This window comes from Medicago truncatula, chromosome 4 (assembly GCF_003473485.1).
Source record: "Medicago truncatula cultivar Jemalong A17 chromosome 4, MtrunA17r5.0-ANR, whole genome shotgun sequence".
Classification (NCBI taxonomy): Eukaryota; Viridiplantae; Streptophyta; class Magnoliopsida; order Fabales; family Fabaceae; genus Medicago; species Medicago truncatula.
In genome coordinates, this window is record NC_053045.1 from 36,176,175 (window position 1) to 36,198,274 (window position 22,100).

The window sequence follows — 22,100 nt, forward strand, 5'->3', positions numbered from 1 at the left end:
GAAGCCAAAAATTTAGTACCAAAGGTGTATTTGATATAAGGTAAGAAATTACATTCCTTGAAATGATAATGGTATTCCCGTGAATAATATTTTCAGGAATAACATTTGTATTCATGTGTTCAGTAAAATTTAGATTTTTCGAGAATGATTTAGAAATTTATATAATTAAAAAATAAAATGCAAATAAATACGAGTGGTAGTGAGAAATTATAACTAAAGAAATCGTGCGTAAATAATATTACAAATTTTTGAAACACACACATTATAAATATAACTAAGCAATTAGACGCAAGTGTTTAATGAGTTCACCAAAGACGAATTGTTCAAAAAAAAAAAAACTCGAATTTATTTCTTTATAATAATTTGGGTTAAATATGTTTTTGGTCCCTATAAATATACCAACTTTTCATTTTAGTCCCTCTAAAATTTTCCTTCAACTTTCAATCCTCAAAAAACTTTCCATCTTCACTTTTGGTCCCTCTTTTAAAGTAAACTCATATGTAGAATTCATATTTTTGAATGAAAGTATGCAGAAAAATTTATAATATTATAAGAATCTCTCAAAAAATAAAAACAGAATTTTTTAACAAAACATGAATTTAATATGAATTTTTATATTTTTTATGATTAAAAATTCATATTAAATTTATGTTTTGTTGAAAACTTTTAATATTTTTGGGACACATTTCTGCACAATTTCATTAAGAAAAAAAAAAACTAAAAGTTAGAAGAACTAAAACGAAAAATTGGTATATTTATAGGGATAAAAACATATTTAACCTAGTAATTCAATAATCTCTTACCCGCAGAGGTTAACACCATCAAAACCCGTAAAGATCCGCACAATCAAAACACACTCTAAAAATTCAATCTTTTCCTTTGCCGCGCGCGCGACCAGCAAACAATGCTATGCAAGTTTTAGTTTATCTGCGCAATGCAATTGCATCCCTTTCAAAGAACCATCAAAACCTGAAACAATGGAATCAAATTCAATCCACGATCATCACCTCCGGTCTCTACACACTCCAAGACGCCATTTTCGTCGCCAAACTCATCCAATGCGCACCACTCTCTCAACCTCAAACTTCATCTCTTCGCCTTCTCCTCAACACAATCCACACTCCCAACACTCGTCTCTTCAACAAACTCATAACATCTTTCCCTAAAACAACACTTCTTTCTTATGCCAAAATGCATGAAATGGGTGTTCAACCAGATAAACACACGTTCCCTTTGCTTTTAAAGATTTTTTCAAAGAATGGTGTGCCGAATGATCATCTCCCTTTTATGGTGTATGCTCAAGTTTTTAAACTTGGGTTTGATCATGATTGTTTTGTTTGTAATGGTTTCATTTCTGCTTTTGGGTGTTCTGGGTTTATGAAAAATGCGTGTAAAGTGTTTGATGAAAGTCCTGAAAGGGATATTGTTGCTTGGACGGCTTTGATTAATGGGTTTGTTAAAAATGGTGTTCCTGGTGAGGCGCTTAGGTGTTTTGTGGAGATGAGATTGAAGGGTGTTGTGATTGATGGTTTTACCGTTGCCAGTGTTTTACGTGCGGCTGCCTTGGTGGGCGATTATTGTTTTGGAAAGCGTGTTCATGGGTTTTATGTGGAAACTGGGAGAGTGGTTTTGGATGGTTCTGTTTATTGTGCTCTTGTGGATATGTACTTCAAGTGTGGTTATTGTGAAGATGCGTGCAAAGTGTTTGATGAAATGCCTTACAGAGACGTGGTTGCTTGGACTGTGGTTGTGGCTGGTTTTGTGCAATGTAAAAAGTACCAAGATGCACTTAGTTTTTTCCGGAGAATGCTGTTAGATAATGTTGTGCCGAATGAATTTACACTGACTAGTGTTCTTAGTGCTTGTGCTCATGTGGGGGCTTTGGATCAAGGAAGGTTGGTGCATCGATACATGGAGCATAATGATTGTAATTTGAACGCAGTGCTAGGGACGTCATTGGTAGATATGTATGCAAAATGCGGGTGCGTTGACAAAGCTTTGATGGTATTTGAAAACTTGCAAGTCAAGAACGTGCACACTTGGACGGCAATGATTAATGGGTTGGCTGTGCATGGGGATGCCTTAGGAGCATTGAATATCTTTTCACGCATGTTGGAAAGCGGTCTTCGACCTAATGACGTTACCTTCCTTGGTGTTCTTGGTGCATGTTCTCATGGAGGTTTTGTAGATGAGGGGAAAAAGTTATTTGAAATGATGAGACATACTTATCATTTAAAGCCAAACATGGAGCATTATGGATGCATGGTTGATCTCCTTGGTCGAGCAGGATGTTTGGAAGATGCAAAACAAATTATTGATAATATGCCAATGAAGCCTAGCCCTGGTGTCTTGGGAGCTTTATTAGGTGCCTGCGTGAGCCACAAAGATTTCGTAATGGGCGAACATATAGGGAACATTCTGGTTAATCTACAGCAGAACCACAACACTGGATATGCACTTCTGGCAAACTTGTATTCAACGTGTCAAAACTGGGAAGCAGTAGCGCGTGTCAGGAAGCTCATGAAAGGAACGCAGGTTGAAAAGACTCCAGGTTATAGTTGGATAGAAGTGGCCGGCTCAATGCACGAGTTTAAAGCATTTGATCATTCACATAGCGAATTTTCATGTGTTTATTTGATGTTGGAGAATTTAATATTGCAAATGAAAATGGTCGATCAAGCTCAATGGAACGAAGGCTTTGACCTTGTATCCAGCACTGATGTGGGTTAAGACTTGAGAATACCACAATGTCTTGAGTGATTTAATATTACAGCTCTCAATGCGTGATTTGGTTAGCTGTGAAAGAGCGATGAATTCAATAAACAATTGGACAGGAGAGCATGAAGCATGCGGATGGCTTCATGAACTGGAAAGGTAAGTTACTTAGTTTCTAACGATTAAACAGCTTTGCATTACTATGTATTTAAACTAGTTGTTACATCTGAGCAGTTGTCCCAATTTTGCATGCACAGTTAAAAGCAATATAATGATTAATCCACATTAAGTGTCCCTGATCATTTGCATAGCCTCTAGGGGAAGAAAAATCTAGAGATTTTGAAGCCAGAAATCATTAACCTAAACACCCTTAATACCCAAGGAAGTTAAAATTAAATGTTTTGGTGTGAAACCTGTGTATTCTTTTTTTCATCAAGTCAAACTAGAGCAAAATTATGTTTCACCAAATACTTCTTCACCCTTTCTTGAGTATTGATTCCAAGAATATCATTGACATGCTTTATTAATTATCACAGTTCAAGTATTTCTTCCATTTTTTGCTGTGGAAATAATCTTTGTTTCTGACTTTTCTTTCCCATTGTTGTTGGTGTGTGTTTCTGTGTGCATCATGTTGATTTCAGCATATTAGAATGATTGGTTGTTTCAAAAAGGCTATGTTCCTGTCTGTCTCCTCGATTTCTAAGATAAAACGCGGCACATGACAACTAAGAGCTCTGTAATTATGTCCTGTTGAATAGTGTTAGAAGATACGAGTATATCTTATATCTTAAAATATTATCTTGGAGTATCCTAGATTGTACTCTGAAACATGGATACTTGTAAAACGATGAATCACCTACACAAGTACGTGTATGATACTTGTCCGGTACACCATTTTCTCTCATTATTTGTTGCAAGTGAAGTTTCTGGCTTTCTCATGTATTCATATAATATATAAGAGTGAAGACCCAAATTGGTCCTTAATAATTTTCTCACAGGCCAATTCAGTCCGAACATAAAATAATACCAAACTAGTCCTTGCCCTTTTCAAACTGTAGGCAAATTAGTCCCTCTGTTTTAATGAGTCGGGGACTAATTGTCCTCCATATCAAAAGTGTCAGGGACTTATTTGGGTGTTTTTTTTTTTGTAAGGGACTAATTTGGACTGCGAGAAAATTGTGAGGGACCAAATTGGGTCTTTACTCGTAATATTTTGTGTATTTGAGTCATTTTGTTGTTTAATTTTTTTTTAATGGCGTTTTGTTGTTGTAACTGACACAAATTTTTTACTTTTAAAACTTTTGTTGTGAATTGAACAATTTAGCTCTCATGTTATATTATAGGCCAAATGTATTCTAGGGTCTTTAAGTTTAACATTTGCACCGGATTAGTCCTTTTAGTTTTTTTACTTTCAAATTGGTCCTTTATGGTCCTTTAAGTCATAAAATATACACACCGTTATCCTTATTCCATCTAACTCGGTTAAATTCACCGCTCTCAAAACTAGGATTCACATGTGTTTTATTCAGTCTTGGTTTGAAACAAAATTGATCGATTTTGTGATATATAATGTTGGTGATTGATTACCTGATCTTTTTTTTTAAACTACCGTATCCTATACCTATACCTGTACCCGTACCCGGTACCGAAGCCATACCTATGCATCCTAGAGATTATATTGTAGGATTACTTTTTTATCTTATAATATTTAAGATCAGTTTAACTGTGTTGGTATAAATAAGGATTAGTGTACTGTTTTGTCCTTTTATATCATCAAATGATCATCAACCATATTAAACCATAATCATATTTCGAAGTCTAAACTTTCTCTTCATTCTTAATCTAAAACCCTTAGAGATTTTTACAGTATCTCTCAGTCAGGTGACTACCAGTTTAACTGTACGATCAGAAAAATATTAAAGTAAAAACTACAAAACTGAAAATTGGCCAGGATTTCCAATTGGGTCTTGGCAATCGGATTTCTTGTGCATGTAGTTCAAATTCTAGTCATTGATTAGCCAGACCATGCATTATGCAATTTGTGTGTTTGGTTTGGTTTTGTCATTTGACCATCTAATTTTTTTTCATTTTCACCTTGCAGCATGTCTGGACCTAAGAGGGGTATTTTTTAGCAGACTTTCCACCCGGCAGGTATTGACACCCGGCAAAGTTTATCAGAGATGGATAGAAATATGGGCCAGTTAATTTTTTTAAAATTTAATTATAACTGCATTCTTATGGTTTGGAAGGTTCAAGTCAGATTGTGGAAGCCCTGACCTCATCCCTCATCTGCAATAGATTGTAATTCTTTACTTTTCACTTTCAAATGTGCACCTGAAGTGGGAAAGAAATTGAACAATGCTTCTAAGTTTGCAGCTGATGTGGAGGATACCCTAGACAAAAAACGTAAATATAGATCAAGCAAAAGTTTAGATAGTTATTTTATTATTAATGTTATGATATATGTTTTATGTTCAAGAGTTATTATATTCAAATTTGGGGTGAGGGGATGGTGCTCCAGTCTAAGACAGGAAAGACCTTCGGGTTCATAAAGCATTTACCTCCTTCTAAGGGCACTAGCGGGTCTCGAGGTCCCAAGTTCGTAAATGTAAATGCATTTGTAAGTGTTCTATGAGCCTGAAGATCTTCCTTGCCTTTAATTGATGCACCATCCCCTCACCCTATTTTTTTTTCCATAAAAAAGTTATTATTGGAACAATGTTTTGCACCCTCGTTTTTTAATACATTTTTGTTTAAATTTTTTTCTGTATGATTTTTCCCACTGTCCTAAAGTATATATCGGAGATTTGTTCGACAATATGCCTCCAGATGACAATGGTCCTCAAATATACTCTTATTTTGTTACAATGGAGGCGATACAATTTTAGTCTAGGACCTGATGCATACTACTCAAACCCCTCACCACTAAACCAATCCCAATGGCTTACAAGTATACTTTCAAACATATTAAAAAAATAATTTTTAAAAATTGTAACAAATATGTCTCTATTTCATTGGATCTCACCATGTTTCAAACCGAGAGTACCTCATGGTGGAGGTGATAAACTTCCAACCAAAAGATCTTTATTTCATTTGCCTCTCTTTACATAATCGTTCACTCTAAATCTCCCTCAACTTAATATTACTTCATCATGGTTAATACTCTCCCCATTTCATCAACATTTGCAACCAACAACTTGAATAAGTTGTGGAGGTGTTGTGTATGGTTGCGAGGAAATGTTTCGATTAGCTCACTCACATTAATTGCTTGTAAATATGAATGTCTTAAGATGGAGAAATGATATTTGTACAATCATTTTGTAATAATTTTTTGACAACTTTATACTCTTTCATACTCACATTATACTCTTATTCTCTCTCTTCATTTTTCTCTCTCCATTGATTTTGACCCATGAGAGAAAAAAGAAGTTGTCAAATAAGTTGGTTGTTCAAATATCACTACTGATTAATATGAAGACATTGATATCCCTCTTTGCGGTTTTTCAATCAAATCAACAACTATTCTCACGGAAGAAATTTTTCATTGGAAGTTATCCCATCCAACAAAAGAGAGATGACAGAATTATCCATTATACAAGATTTTGAAGCTATCCAAAATATATCTGAGAGTGCCGATATTCTATGGAAATTCAAATCAAATAGTAAGTTGCGTGGAATAGTTTTCGTAGACACTTCTTCTACGTGTACACCTGTAGATAATGCGAAAACAAAAGACACTAACAACAAAATAAATAATCAAAAACCTTAGGTTTAATAGCAAAACTAGGGGTGGAAACAATAATCTTCAAAAAGAACAAACGAAGCCCAAACACTAAACCCAACAAGAAGAGCCTAACCAAAACTAGGGTTTTATCTCAACAAAAAAACACACACAGAGGTTGTTTATTTGTAGGCATAAAAAGCTCACTGAAACAGAACAACCCTTCTTGCCGCTTCCATAAACCCTAGTTCACAGCCAAAACCCATTTCAAGGTTCTGTGGCTATGTCTTCCATTATGTCCCCATCTCTCTCTGAAGGCAAGAAGAAGAAGAAAAACACCAACAAACAATCAGAACCAGAAGAACCACAAAACCCACAAGATTTCATGATCAAACCTGAAAAACTTACACCTACAATCGACACCTCAAACTGGCCCATTTTGTTGAAAAACTACGACCGTCTCAATGTCCGTACTGGTCACTATACCCCCCTTCCAGCTGGTCACTCACCTCTCAAACGACCCATTGCTGATTATCTGAAATATGGTGTTATCAATCTTGATAAGCCTGCCAACCCTAGTTCTCATGAAGTTGTTGCTTGGATCAAGCGTATTCTTCGTGTCGAGAAGACGGGTCATAGTGGTACTCTTGATCCTAAGGTTACTGGGAATTTGATTGTTTGTATTGACAGAGCAACGAGGTTGGTGAAATCTCAACAAGGTGCTGGAAAAGAGTATGTTTGTATTGCTAGGCTTCATTCTGCCGTTCCTGATGTTGCTAAGGTAGCTCGTGCTCTTGAAACTTTAACTGGTGCTGTTTTTCAAAGACCACCTTTGATTTCTGCTGTTAAGAGACAACTTAGGATTAGAACTATTTATGAAAGTAAAATGCTTGAATATGATGCTGAGAAACATTTAGTTGTGTTTTGGATTTCGTGTGAGGCGGGTACTTATGTTAGGACTATGTGTGTTCATTTGGGTTTAGTTCTTGGTGTTGGTGGTCATATGCAAGAGCTTAGGAGGGTTAGGTCTGGGATTATGGGTGAGAAGGATAATATGGTTACCATGCATGATGTTATGGATGCTCAGTATGTTTATGATAAGGAGAAGAGCGATGAGACTTATTTGAGGAGGGTTGTTATGCCTTTGGAGGTTCTTTTGACTAGTTATAAGAGGCTAGTTGTTAAGGATTCGGCTGTGAATGCTATTTGTTATGGTGCTAAGTTGATGATTCCGGGTTTGCTTAGGTTCGAGAATGATATTGAACCTGGTGAGGAGGTTGTGCTTATGACTACTAAGGGTGAAGCTATTGCCCTTGGTATTGCTGAGATGACTACTGCTGTTATGGCTACTTGTGATCATGGTATTGTTGCTAAGATCAAGAGGGTGGTTATGGATAGGGATACTTATCCGAGGAAATGGGGTTTGGGTCCTAGGGCTTCTATGAAGAAGAAGCTGATTGCTGCAGGGAAGCTGGATAAGCATGGGAAGCCGAATGAGAGTACTCCTCAAGAGTGGATGAGGAATGTTGTTTTGCCTACTGGTGGGGATGCCGTGATTGCTGGTATGGCGGCTGCTACTGGAACTGAAGATGTGAAGAAAGAGGTTGCTGATGAAGAGGGTGAGAAGGTTAAGAAGGATGATGGAGAAGGGCGTAAGAGAAAGAAACATGAATCTGCCGATAGCCCTGCTCCGGCTAAGAAGTCCAAAGTTGCTGAAGTTGATGGCGAAGAAAAAGTGAAGACCAAGAAAGTAGATGACGCGGCTGTGGAGGTTGAAGATGACAAGAAAGAAAAGAAGAAGAAAAAGAAGAAGGATAAAGAGAATGGAGCTGCTGCATCTGATGAGGAGAAGGTTGAAAAGGAGAAGAAAAAGAAGCACAAGGAAAAGGGTGAAGATGGTTCTCCTGAAGTGGAGAAGTCTGATAAGAAGAAAAAGAAGCACAAGGAAACGAGTGAAGTTGGTTCGCCTGAAGTGGACAAGTCTGAGAAGAAGAAAAAGAAGAAAGACAAAGAAGCCAAAGATAATGCTGCCGATATCAGTAACGGAAATGATGAGAGCAATGCTGATAGAAGTGAGAAGAAGCACAAGAAAAAGAAAAACAAAGATGCCCAAGAAGAATAGGTGAAGACATGGTCTTGTCGTTTTGGTTTAATGGACTAGACATGTAATGCTATTTCTTCTTTATTTATAATTTCACTCTGTTTAGTTTGTGGATTTCTCTTTGAAGTTTTATAGTTAGCTCTTTTGCTCCTTTTCTACCCTCCTTAATTATCATGTTTTTGGTCCCTTGTAGTATGCCATCTATAAAAGACCTTTGCTAAAGATTGTTCTAGTAGTTTTAATGAAACACTGTATTAGCTAGCTACTCTTGGGTAGCTTGTGATCATTTACCCTTTTCACGATTTGGCGCATTTCTATTATGTAAGAACTATATTGTGTCATTAACTAATCGAAATCTTCACAGAGGTTCAGCAACCATTTGCAGTTTTTCATTGAATACACGGTACTGCTTATGTATTATCTTTAAGTTGCCATGGCAGGTAACCAGTGAATCATTCCTCATCGGTCTCGGGATTGATCCATGGGTTTGATGTCATCTTTGTTGCGTGCTTTGGAGATTGTTATTAATCATTTATAGAAGAGAAAATTTTGGACTTCGATTTATTCTGATGTTTATGAAATTTAATGACTATATTGTGTTTTATACAAGATACAAGATAGCCATTAAATTTTAACATTTTAGTTTTTATATAAAAAAAGTCAATGCTTGCCGATAAAGTGATGGATCGCGATGAATCTTTCTTCTGATTATGCACTGCATTTACATATAAAAAAAAACAAAGGGTTGGTGCTTGACCTTACTTTACTTCTCTCAAACTCCAGTTACTAGGACCCTTTTCCCCTAGCCAGTAACAAGTACACATACATTGGCGCTCTTCCAAATTCAATCAGTTCACTTAACCATGATCTGATATTTTTTACCAAACATAATCTTAGTAGGATAAATGACAGGATTGTTGAACTTGATTGTGACTTTATTTTCCTTTGTATTTGCTGTAGCAGAATGAGTGATGTAAATATGTTCAACTTGGCAAATGCTAAGCAAGTTCATGTTTGATGTAAAATACTTTGCCTAGGTGATGTTACACAGAGAAGAATTGTTATGCAGCACAAGATTTGAAAGAACCGTTAACATCCCTGCCACCACCAGTGTTGTGCATTTTGTGATTGAACTTTTTGTTTTGTAGACACTTGTACATGGAGTTTATGAATTAACTTTAGAATCTGATCTAAGTTGGTTGTATAGTGGTATTTTTGTCAAATATTAGAAGGTGGTGGGAATGTAAAAATTGGGTGGTGTACGTAACATTGTCCAAGTTAGTTCCAATCAGTTAACTCATATACTAAATACAAGCTCATATACAAATTATTATATGATTTTTTTTTTTTTTTTGAAAAAGTCAAAATGAAGATTATTAAACCCAACAAAGAATCTAAACCATGTACAACAAGGATAAAATTCAAGTGTCTACAAATAAAATATAATCGCAACAAAACAAAAAGAGGAACCAACACAAAATATATAGGTGATAAGTTGACAAAACTTAAGCACATAATGAGACTAAACATTCATGAAGATCAAAAGCAACAAATGCATCAAATGAATGTCTAACCATTGTTAATAATAGATCAATTACTTCTAAATTGGATGAGATGATAAAAAAGATATAACAAATGTGCCAAATGAATGCCTAAACCAATTACTCTAAACAAAAATTCACGGTCCAAAAATTTTATATTACATGAATTTATTATTTTCTGAAAGATATATCTTATTGATACTACTAATTTATTTTAAAAATTGAAAAGTTAAAGTAATAAAGTTTGACACGTCAATATTTTAAAAAGACCTACCAATAAAATGAACACTATATTTTCTTAATACTATATATTAATTTTTTTAAAAAAGAATAAAAATAAAATGAAACTTTTATCACGAAATGAAAATAAAATAAAATGGATATAAAATATTTTTTTGAATAAAAAAAAAAAAACAAAAATATAGTGACGTCACCCAGCTGCATCTGAAATCTTTGAATAATCGAATCGAACACGCATGTGATAATTGAAGTGTATGTTACATGTTATGTTATTGATTGACATGCTGCGATCTAAACTCTAGCTGAGCTTCACCCAACAACAACATCCAGCAAAGATCAGACAAACAGACAGCAATGGCGTCTTCTTTCGTGAAGCTTGATGATTCTCCAATGTTCCAGAAACAGGTTCCTATACTATCCTATCTTCAATTCAATTCATCTTTCTCTTCAGATTTACTTTACTCACTCTCTCGACATTATTTTTATTCCCCATTTTCCTCCTTGATTTGATTGAAATTGAAATCAGTAACAAGGATTTCTTTATAGACTATGCAACACCAAAACTTTTTATCAAAGACATCATCGTCACATGTGATATTACATTCATTCAATTAATTATTTATTTATTATTGGTTAAGACGTGTCAGTGCTTCATACTTCATTGCTGCTCTTAAGCGATTCTTAGAAATCATGGTTGAGCTTATAAACACATTGTTAGACCATCTCTTATCCAATGTGGGACTCTTTAACATTGGATAGACATGCTTTTCCCTGTTGAATAAATTCTGTTCTTACTGTCACTTTGATTGATCATTGTTTCCTTGTGTCTCCACAACTACGATTCCTTGTTATCTACTTTTGTTTCTACTCGTGTCACTGTCCTTTTCAATGCCTATAACTTTTGCTATTTATACTTTTTGTACCTATATCATAGGAATCAATCGGGTAAAGAAGTATCTACAAAAAGGAATGCAACTTGGATCCTTGCACAATGCATTTTTGTATTATGAGTTTAGTAGTTTTGTCGAGATCTATCTGTCAAAATACCTTCAGCAAAAAACTAAATCCAAAAATGAGATCCGCGCCCTTTTCTTAATTGAATTTAATAACTCTATACGGATGTAAACAAATTTTACACATACACATCTGATCATATTTCTAGAAGAAATATTATGATATGGCAAGAAGGTGAAGTATAGTTGTATGTATGTGCAAAATTTGTTTATATTGTCTGTGTAAATACTACTATTTATATTGAGTAGTTATTTTTTTGGAAAACAAATTGTCCTTTACCAGATTAAGAATGATGGTACCTTGCAGTAATTTATTTATTTTCCATGGAACAGTTATTTTCTATTGAAGAAACGGCCGATGAGTTAAAGGATCGGTGCCAGAATCTATTCAAAGGGTGTAAGAAGTTTATGTAAGTGCTTGATGGTATTCCTATATAGAGTATTAGATGTAATTTTTAATTTACTAAATCAATCCTAGATTTTGAAGCTATTGTATGAATATTTTACTTGAGTACAACCGAATGAAGTACAGGGCTTATTTTTTGTTGGCTACTCACGGTTGTTTCAAGGGGATTTCTATTATTGATAATTTGGACAGCCCTGTTGCATTTGTGAGCAATTTGGCTCACTGTTACCTTTTCATTATTCATTTTAGGATAATTTCTCTTCTTACTCCAGTTGTAATCTCCCCCTTTCTTTCTAATAGTATCATGTCATAATTTGTTATTTTAATGTGGTTTTTGAAAAAATAATTTGTGTAATCGAATACAAATGTGTTCAAATGTAAAACAGTCAATGCCACTGTGGCACCAGCCTAGACCTCAAAGTGGTGAATGTGGAATATCTAAATCTAGATGTTAACTTCCTTCAAGTTTAATTAAATTAAAATAACGCAGAGCTAATTTTTCATGATAGTATTTCAATTTTGGGTCTAACTGTAGAAGTGGAAGATTATTGGTTAATGACTATGTGGTGTTGGCTAAAAGACACGGCTTTAGAGCTCAAACAAGCACTGTGTTTTGGTTGATAGTTTCACCTATCAAATTAGCTTATTTTTAAACCATTTGTTGGAACCACACCAAGGGCAATTTATTAATGCTTTCTTCTATATCTCCTCAGGACAGCTATAGGGGAAGCATATAATGGAGAACTTGCCTTTGCTGATTCATTAGAAGCATTTGGAGGTGGCCATGACGATCCTGTTAGTGTATCGATTGGAGGTTGTTGAAATTTGTTGTAGTTTATTGTTTTACTTCCTCCTCTTATAAGTTGACAATTTCAAATGGTGCTTCTTTTGTACTTACAGAAGAAATATATTTTCATTTTCTGTTAAAATTGTTATGGGTTTAGCATTTAAAACACCTTGTTTGTCAACACGGTCCATTTTAGTAATTTGTAGCTTAATTTATTTTTCCTTGTTAAAGGTTTTAACTTCGCAGAACTTTTCCCTAATTAGTGCATAAACTGCTTTGTTATTTGATGTTAAGTGGGATACCTGATATCCACTGAAGATAGCCCTGACCATTGCTAAGAGTTAAGTGTATTTTGCTTTTTCACCAGGACCCGTTATATCCAAGTTTATCACCGCACTACGTGAATTAGCTACTTTTAAAGAGCTTCTTCGCTCACAGGTGAGTCCTTGAACCAGAAAGCTGCACTTTTATCTTGGAGTTTCAATAGATAGTAGTGACTGTGAGACTTGCCTTAAGATGTGTTTTACCTTGAAAGCAATTTTGTTTGGTCTGCGTATTCAGCCTGTAAAAATTTACTAAAACAAACATCAAGAAAACAATCCTTTTGATTTCTCTTTCATAGTAAGTTTGAATGGCTGATGAGTTGGATTTCGTTATTAATGTACTTTTGCTGATGATATTCAAATATCTTGCAAAGAATGCGTATATTTTACACTTACCATTCATGTTGTAATAAAATGAAAATTGTTCACAAGTCTCAGCTCAATTGGTGGTGCCAAGATTGTTAGCTGCATATTTTTCGTGGTTACCCGGGCTCGAATCTGGGATCTCCCTTGTGTATGTGAATTTTCAAGTGGTGCTTGCCACTCCATATATAGACCCAAAAAAAGAAAGAAAATTATGTGACTGGTTCTGTTTATCTCCATTGTGCTTTGTTTCGCACAAGTTCTGTTTGTTGAAAGACCTAACTTTAATGGGGAAAACAATATTCAGTTGCCCGTTCCTTTAATCCACACAAATTCAAAGTGGAACATAAACTATAATTTCCTCATCCAAAAACTTTGAAGTAGCGTGTAAATGATGCCTTAACCTGTAGAAGTTCCTAGTTTACTTTTTCACTGGAGGAAGGAAAGTTCTGAAGGCTCCAATTTTTGTTTAATAAAAAATGAGTAATAGTTGATACTTGATAGTTCCTTCCCTGTTTAACATCTTTTTACGAATCCTTGCTCGGCGGGTTGGATTGATTAGGCTGTATGCTAAAGGAAAAGAGAGAGAAAAATAGTTGAAGAGCGACACTTTTGTACTTATTTATGGTCGGCATTCTGCAAAGACATCTTCCTCATGATTTGTTGACGACTTGTCTTATTAATTAATATTTTTTTTTTGGAAAAATTACTTGACATATTTATTGTATAGGTAGAGCATGTATTGGTTGACCGGTTGACAGAGTTTATAAATGTTGATTTGCAAGATGCCAAGGTATTTACTTTTTTTTCCACTCTCAAGTTGGTGTTTCTTTTGTAAAAGTTCTTTGGTGCAATTTTTTATGCACATAATATGTTTAGTAAAATCTCTTAAACTTGCTCTCTTATGTTTCCATACATTTTTGCTTATATCAGGAATCTCGCCGTCGTTTTGACAAATCTGTGCATTCTTATGATCAGGTATTGAGAAATTATAAGTTTTATACTCAAACTGTAAAATGATTTTTTTACATTATTCTATTTGCAAATATAATCAGTAATTTTCGTAAATCAAATTGGCATTCATAAGTCAGTGTTATATTTTTCTTGTGTTGTTTACTAGTTTAGATATTCTTCTTAAAAATTAGTTCTTGCTTTGAACATAGATTAACTGCTAACTTTTTTCTCTTAATGCGACATCTATTTTTGGATATTCATCCTGTTTATTTGACTCCTTTTTTCCTTTTTTAAATCATTATTTACTGTTTAGTTTTTGGGATTTCTTAAAAGTTACTCGGAAGTTTTTAGTCTTTTGATGTGATGTTAAAACATGTCTTGTTTGTGTTTTTGGTGCATAAGAATTTTTATCTCTTATGGTAATCGACTGTTAATGTGTACTTGCTTATTTTTGCAATTAATTTTCAACTCTTCATTTTATTTGTCTCTTAACTGAACTTGCCGTTGTTTATGATAAATTGTAGTATTTTCATGCGAGCCTAGTTATTCCTGAAGTGGAAGTAATCCTTGATATTTTGAGATAAAATAAATTTTAGAAAGTACACCAAACTGCTATTTTAGCAATCAAAGTACTCATGTACACCAAACTGCTGATTTAGATCATTTAGTTTTGTCTATAAATGCATTGCTACTTTGTTCAGGAATGACACTTTTGAAAGCAGTAATTTGCTTGCATCCTTGACTTCGACGTTATAGATCTTCCATTTATCTGATGTATTTTTCTTTTTTTATTATATTTTAACCCATATATCCAACTGCTTAAAATCGACATCAGTCGTGGTTTCTAACAGTGTTGTGTATCTCTTTTCTACAGTCACGAGAAAAGTTTGTTTCTTTGAAGAAGAATACACCGGAAGATATTGTTGCTGAATTAGAAGAGGTTTGCCATATCAATTAGTAAATGATCCGTTGCTTCTCCCTTATCTTGTGCTGTGCTATAATTACAGATTGCAGTGAAAAAATTGCCAGTTCTAAGAGTTATGAACGTGCACTTATTTTGCATGCTGGAGTTTATATTTAGATCTAGTCTAGAATGTATTTCACCATTTTCCTGCTTAAATATAAATTGTTACTGTTATGGTAATGAATGTTGTCTTCTGTCCCGCCGAAGGCTTAGTTTTGTATTTAGTGGTAAAAGGTTGAAAAAGTTTCATCACTTTTATTCTTTTCCTCATCTGTCCTTTAGAATTAAAAAACCTCAATCTTCAATAGATCGTTATTCTTTCTTTAATAAGCAACTTCAAAGAGAAAACCTTAAAATGATATTACTGAGATATATCTTGTGAAACCTTGACGCAATCATTGACGGTGCTTCTATGTGACTAAGAATACTGAACTGGATTTTAAGGTTGTCACCGTCTATAATAGATCTACAATGGATTTGATCCTTTGTTGGACCTTGCCATGGCAGGAGCTTTATAGCGCACTATGTTTCCCTTTTTTATATCTTGTGAAATCCGCAATAGCCAATAGGTCTTAGGAGCTTCCCTATCATCTGGAGGAATTTTATACCTTTTCTGAATGGCCAATTTCTAGTCTATAGCAGTTAGGTTGATACTGTCACACTCTCAGATCAGCATTATTTTCTGAGAGCTTGGCATCCTGATATCTCCATTGGTTTTAAATCCGAAAAATGAAAATGCAGTCTGTAACACCGCCACATCACTGGAAATATAATTTTTAAGGGATGGTATGACAAGACACATGCATGCCTTTTATTTCCAGTAAAAGCTACCTTGTGTTGTAAAGCCTCTTGTGCTGTCACGGGCATGCCTTGTATTCTATTTCTTTTTATTGTAAAGTTAAAAGGAACACTGAAAAAAAACTATAGGACAGACCATCAAGTGAGACATTGAGGAGTCTATCTATAAACTTGATGCATGATAGGGATTTATGGCACCATTCCATCAATGTAGCCAACTCAACAAGTGGAATAAGGCTTGGTTCGGCTTGTTATTGTTGATATTGATTCATGGACGACTCTACACATTTGCTCACATTTATAATCCATTGTGTTTTTTCTTTAATTGTAATATTCTTTCAAGCCTATTGTTAAGTCCAATATTTAATCAAATATATGATTCTCTGATCAATGGCAGGGTCTACAAAATTCGAAGTCATCATTTGAGAAAAGCCGCTTCAATCTAGTATGTATTTTACAATTATGGATGTTTTTTGCTGACAAGTCAACAACCTTATTTATGATATGAATTTGGCTATTGGGTTTTAAGGAGTGCAGGTACACTCTCTCATGAATATTGAAGTGAAAAAGAAGTACGAGTTCTTGGAATCCATAAGTGCAATAATGGATGCCCATCTGAGATACTTTAAACTGGTCCGTAAATTGGTTGCTAATTCTTCAAGAGTGAACTTAAAGGTTTTTATTATTATTTGGCACTTAACAAGTCATCTTATGCTTTAGGGATACGACTTACTGAGCCAAATGGAGCCTTATATTCACCAGGTAACTAATAGTTTTGTTCAATTCTTACAAGGGAATATATTTGTAAGATATGATTATTTGTAATTTGATCATGTTAAGATATAGTATAAAATTATTCATGTCTGTCTCTTCGCCTAAAAACTTAAGCTTTTAGGTTCTGTCATGGTATTTAATTCCAATGTTACTTGTGGGTAGCTTAAAGTATTGATTAACCCATGGCCAAACAAAAATTATTATATTTCTGATTAACGAAGTTCGTGGATGTACTAAATAGAGGCATCATCATTATGCGTGCCCAGTGTTTTGTCTCTGTTCGAATTTCTTGCATTATGTATCTAATTTGAATCCTTTGAAGCTCGAGATGATATCTACTGCGAGTTGTTGTCTTATACTCTAACCAGGAATGCATTATTCTGCTCGTTTTGTTTATTCTATACTGTTGATTATTCTAACTGCCTTGGGGCACATTATAAATAATTTTAATTATACATTGTCACTGTTTAATATATAAACTTTGAGTAAATTTTATTTTAAACAATGATGAAGTTTGAAGTAATCTCTTTAATATTTGATGATGGTGGCTTAGAACAACTCAAATCTAGATTGCTTCATGAAGAAAATTCACTATCTATTTTATTTTTGGTGACTGTCCTTAACTTAGGTGCTAACATATGCTCAACAATCTAAAGAACAAGCTAATATTGAGCAAGATAAGCTTGCAAAACGGATACAGGAATACAGAACACAGGCAGAGCTGGAAAACATACGAGCTTCTAGCAGCAATACTGAACCGATGCATGGTGCTGATGGCTACCGTCCTTTAGGTTTGAAACCTTACAAAAGCTTTGAAGCAGGGATGCAGTCTGCAACCAAAGGCGAGGCAAGTAATTAGCGTTTACCGGTTAATATGTGATGATTCTACAGTTCAAGATACATTGTCTTTTATTTCTATTTTGATGCTTTATTTCGTCTTGTAGTATAATTTTTTATCTCTGATTTTAGATTCAAACAGTTAAACAAGGCTATCTGTTAAAACGATCATCAAGGGTGCGAGGAGATTGGAAAAGGAGGTTTTTTGTACTTGATAACCATGGAAGTTTATATTATTACAGATCAAAAGGAACCAAACCCGCGGTAGGAATACTTTTTTATATTTGTTTCACCTCAAGCAATCTACTAATGTTTTTCTTTGAAATCTGTTTACAGGGATTTCAGTCATATAATTACAGTCGTTCTTCTGAACAAAATAGTGGCATGTTTGGTAGATTCCGTTCAAGGCATAATAGGGCAGTGTCACTAAATGAGGATATTTTGGGTTGTTGTCCAGTCGATCTGTGCACATCCACCATAAAGATGGATGCAGAGGATACAGATCTACGGCTTTGCTTCCGCATTATTTCTCCCTCAAAAACATATACGCTGCAGGTGACCAATGGACTTATTTTATATATTTGAATGAGTCATATAATCAACCTCTGTAATGTGTTAATTATCTTGGGGACATCCAACCAAACATAGTTTCTTATTGTGTACCGATCTCTCATTTGTTTGATATTTTTTCAAACGTAAATATTGAAAATGGACATCCTGTTTGTTAAAGTTGTCAAGGTTCCTTGTTAGATCTTTTATCAATTTATGTATGCTGGTATATTTTACTTTCAGATTATTTTTAGTTAGTTGACTCTTTAAAGTTGTTTCACCAGGCTGAAAACGAAGCTGATAGGATGGACTGGGTAAACAAAATTACTGGAGCTATCACCTCGCTTTTTAATTTTCAGTTTCTTCAACAGGTTATCTACTCAACTTTTTTTAAACATAAATTCTTGCCATTATGTCCACATTTGATGTCATGTCAACATTTTCCCGTTTGTAATTTTTGCAGCCACATTATGGTAAATTGCATTCAGAAAATAAAAACTCAGTGACTGGTTCTTCTTTGACAAGTCAACAAGAGGATAGTAATAAATCTTTGATGGACAATGCATTTTCCGAAAAAGTGGATAGTGTCTCTAATATTTTAAGGGGAGTTCCTGGGAATGATAAGTGTGCTGAGTGCAGTGCTCCTGAACCAGACTGGGCATCTTTAAACCTTGGTATACTGTTGTGTATTGAATGTTCTGGAGTGCATCGCAATCTTGGAGTTCATATCTCAAAGGTGCATTCTTTCAGAAAAATGCAAACCATTTCCCTTTTTGTGTTTATCATGTAGAAATGGTACTTTTTATTAACTGGATTGAAATTTGTTTTCATTTTTAACATTGAAGCATCCATGGGTTGAGATTTAAAATTTTAGTTCTAAGTTTTATTGTTCTAGGGTACAGTACAAATTGCTTACTGAATTTTTTCCAATTCTTATTTCATGGGTAAGGCTTCACTTTAAGAATTTTATTATTTTTCACCTTTAATAAATAATATGCACTTTTGTTTGTATTTATAGTTGAATTGAATCATTTTTCTTAAATAATCTGATTTCTCACTTATCCATTTCCTAAAGTCATTAAATTTTGTCTGCCAACTGCAGGTGAGATCTATAACATTAGATGTGAAGGTTTGGGAACCTACCATTTTGGAGTTATTCAATAATTTAGGTAATACTTATTGTAATTCTATTTGGGAGGGCTTGCTTCTACATCATAATGAAAGGTATTCTTTTGGCTCTCTTTAAGACACTGTACAGTATGTACTTTATCTCTTGTTGAGTTATTTCACTTATTCAGTATAGTTGCGCTTGTAATCCTTTATTTTTGGGACAATTATTTGCAGAGTAGGGGAATCAGACGTGCCTTCGAAACCATGCTCCACAGATCCCTCCCAATTTAAAGAAAAGTACATCCATGCGAAGGTAAGCTTCAGTTCAATTTCACTTTTCTGTAGGGAAGTTTTCATGGTTTACTGCAATAGGGAAGCTTGATTATTGATAATTATATTGTATTTTAGATATGTAACAATAAGACATGAGTGAGATAGTGTAATTATATTTTTTAACTAGTCCTTTAAATAAGGAATTTTTTGCATTGTTTGATGATTCTTCTGGCCATTGAGGAATATTTTTTTAAAAGGCTTAAGTGCACTTTTGGTTCCCTCATTTAAAAAAAAAAAACGGTATTTTGGTCCCCCAATTTAACTTTTTTCTTTTCTTTCTGAAATTTGGTCACTTGTCTCATTTTTGGGTCATTTTTTATGATGTGGACTATTCATTTATGACATTACAACGCTTATTAGGCATACTTTCCTGACATTTATTATGCACAGTTTTGCTGACATGGATAATGATGGATATAGTTATCATTTATCAACTATCAATTTTGAAGTTGTATGGTTTGGCCTTTCTTTGGAATTGAATAGCATTTTGTGGACTTGACTTCACCATTTTAGACATAATTACTGGTTTTCATTACTAATAGAAGTAGCCATAGGACATTTGACAGTGTTGCTTTTATGGAGAGATTTTGTACCTGGATCACTGCTCTTATGGAAAATAGAATTAGATTGGCAACCTATATAATCTAATTTATACTTTTGGTCTTGATTTTATTGCTCTCTCTCTCTCTTTCTCTCATATATATTTTGTCTCTTCTAATCATATGCCAGTTTTACGTCTTGACATTATGCTTCCTGTGCTGTGTTATCTGATTATGAAGCCTCTGTTTTCTTCACTATTTTACTTAGGTTGATATTGTTGTAACTTGTGTTTTCTTGATCAGTATGTAGAGAAATCACTAGTCATCCGGGAAGAGGATATACCCGAAAATCCTTCAGTCTTCGCAAAAATCTGGCAAGCAGTTCAGACTATAAATGTACGAGAAGTGTATCGCCTTATTGTAACATCAACTTCAAATCCGATAAACACGAAATATGACGATGTGGTTCCCCATGCTGATACTGAAGGACCTCAGCATGACCCTGAAGCCTGTTTGAGGATTAAAGAGGCTAATGAAACAGAAAGTTGTTTCCGTGGTTGGTCTATATTACATCTGGCATGTCATTCTGATAGTAAACTAATGGTTGAGTTGTTGCTCCAATTTGGTGCTGATATAAACATGTGTGACTATCATGGAAGGACTCCATTGCACCACTGCATTTCTAGTGGGAAAAATCCATTGGCTAAGTTTTTACTAAGAAGGTAATGATTTATTTTAAACCAAGTTCTTTTGGTTCAGTAAGCAATCATACATTCTTCCTCTCTATCCTTTTTTTTTTTTTCCTGTTTAAAAAAGGTGTTGGGAAGAATTTAAACAACGATGTCTGAACAGCATTTAAGGCATTCTCAATTACATTAAAATATTTAAACCGTTGGAGACAGCCATAAGACCACAAAAAAGCTAGAAGTACAACTTTACCCCGCTGAAATCCAAGGCAGGAATTGTCGATGAAGATGTTGGCAACCAAATGCAGTAGATAAGCATATAAAGCACATAAATCAAGCACCATATCACACTCATATGAGTTTTTTTTTTTTCAGACACGAGTTCATTTATCATTTTGCTCCAATAAATGTCAATGAGCATCGTGCCGTCTTTAAGCTTTTACGAAGAAAGAGAAGGATCTGATATCTGAGTATATTAAGTTACATCTGAACAAAATAACCAGTCCAGAAGCGTTCTGTCCATGTGCATCTATCCTAATTATACCATTCGCTTGAAATTTTTTAATTCATAATCATCTCAAAAATACCATTCATTTTCCTTGGTAAAGCCTTACTAATTATACTGTCTATCAGTTCCTCAGACAACTTCTCTTCAATGTACAGCCAGCTAAGGTTTTCTAAATATAGTGAATTATTTTGCGTCATGCATCTCTTTCTACATTGTTTTATGCGTGAGAGACACACTTTTATTGCAGCGTGTATCTCTGTCTAATACATACTACCAATTGAAGCATAAACTAACATGCCAATTTACCAGGGGCGCAAAACCGTCAGTTAAAGATGCTGCTGGACATACTGCGCTTGAAAGAGCCATGGAGATGGGAGCAATAACTGACGAAGAGCTATTTATCCTGCTTGTTGAACGCCAGTAAGGTGGAACCGGTATACATATTATACTATTTAGAACTGTGCAAAGGACAGGGAAATTACTGTTGATTGTAAGAGTTTATAGCATGCCTCTTAAAAATGAAGATTAAGGTCTGTTTCTACTGTCACACATGGTTGCTGTGCACGTGAGCTACACTTGTATTAAACAAATTTTTAGAAAGAAATATTTGGATGAAGTGCAGAATTTGTATTGCCAAACATTTGAATGAGTTTATTATAGTGTTATTACGGATATTGTGGATAAGCTGTTGTTCAACAATATATAAAGTTTGATGTATTGACTCTTGATTGAATCATGCCCAATTCACCAAAAGGTACTTCATTGACTTTTAAATTGATCTGGATCCATATTATATATTATCCACCAGCAGAGTTTTCAGAACGACTACAAAACTCGT

General features: G+C 34.5%; 3 protein-coding genes across 5 annotated transcripts; all 3 read left to right on the top strand.

Moving 5' to 3' along the window:
- The first annotated feature begins 794 nt into the window (after positions 1-794).
- LOC25492816 (pentatricopeptide repeat-containing protein At1g50270) lies at positions 795-5,476 on the top strand. 2 transcript variants are annotated; one of them, XM_024781331.2, is made up of 3 exons: positions 795-2,874; positions 4,817-4,866; positions 4,965-5,476. In XM_024781331.2, the coding sequence occupies exon 1, from the start codon at positions 910-912 to the stop codon at positions 2,728-2,730; it is 1,821 nt and encodes a 606-aa protein (XP_024637099.1). In that variant the 5' UTR covers positions 795-909; the 3' UTR covers positions 2,731-2,874; positions 4,817-4,866; positions 4,965-5,476. The 2 variants fall into 2 exon arrangements, with proteins under 2 accessions (XP_024637099.1, XP_013456512.1); XM_013601058.3 differs by having other exon boundaries at positions 4,817-5,476.
- A 1,130-nt stretch (positions 5,477-6,606) lies between these two features.
- On the top strand, positions 6,607-8,912 carry LOC25492817 (H/ACA ribonucleoprotein complex subunit 4). Of its 2 annotated transcripts, XM_039833093.1 has the most exons (2): positions 6,607-8,259; positions 8,332-8,912. In XM_039833093.1, the coding sequence occupies exons 1-2, from the start codon at positions 6,720-6,722 to the stop codon at positions 8,556-8,558; spliced, it is 1,767 nt and encodes a 588-aa protein (XP_039689027.1). In that variant the 5' UTR covers positions 6,607-6,719; the 3' UTR covers positions 8,559-8,912. The 2 variants fall into 2 exon arrangements, with proteins under 2 accessions (XP_039689027.1, XP_013456513.1); XM_013601059.3 differs by having other exon boundaries at positions 6,607-8,912.
- Positions 8,913-10,551: 1,639 nt separating this feature from the next.
- On the top strand, positions 10,552-22,036 carry LOC25492818 (ADP-ribosylation factor GTPase-activating protein AGD2). The gene is made up of 19 exons (XM_013601060.2): positions 10,552-10,723; positions 11,665-11,741; positions 12,451-12,551; positions 12,892-12,962; positions 13,941-14,003; positions 14,144-14,188; positions 15,039-15,104; positions 16,324-16,371; positions 16,464-16,559; positions 16,647-16,688; positions 17,329-17,547; positions 17,670-17,801; positions 17,874-18,092; positions 18,371-18,457; positions 18,550-18,822; positions 19,189-19,310; positions 19,431-19,509; positions 20,372-20,790; positions 21,572-22,036. The coding sequence occupies exons 1-19, from the start codon at positions 10,673-10,675 to the stop codon at positions 21,684-21,686; spliced, it is 2,325 nt and encodes a 774-aa protein (XP_013456514.1). The 5' UTR covers positions 10,552-10,672; the 3' UTR covers positions 21,687-22,036.
- Positions 22,037-22,100: the final 64 nt, after the last annotated feature.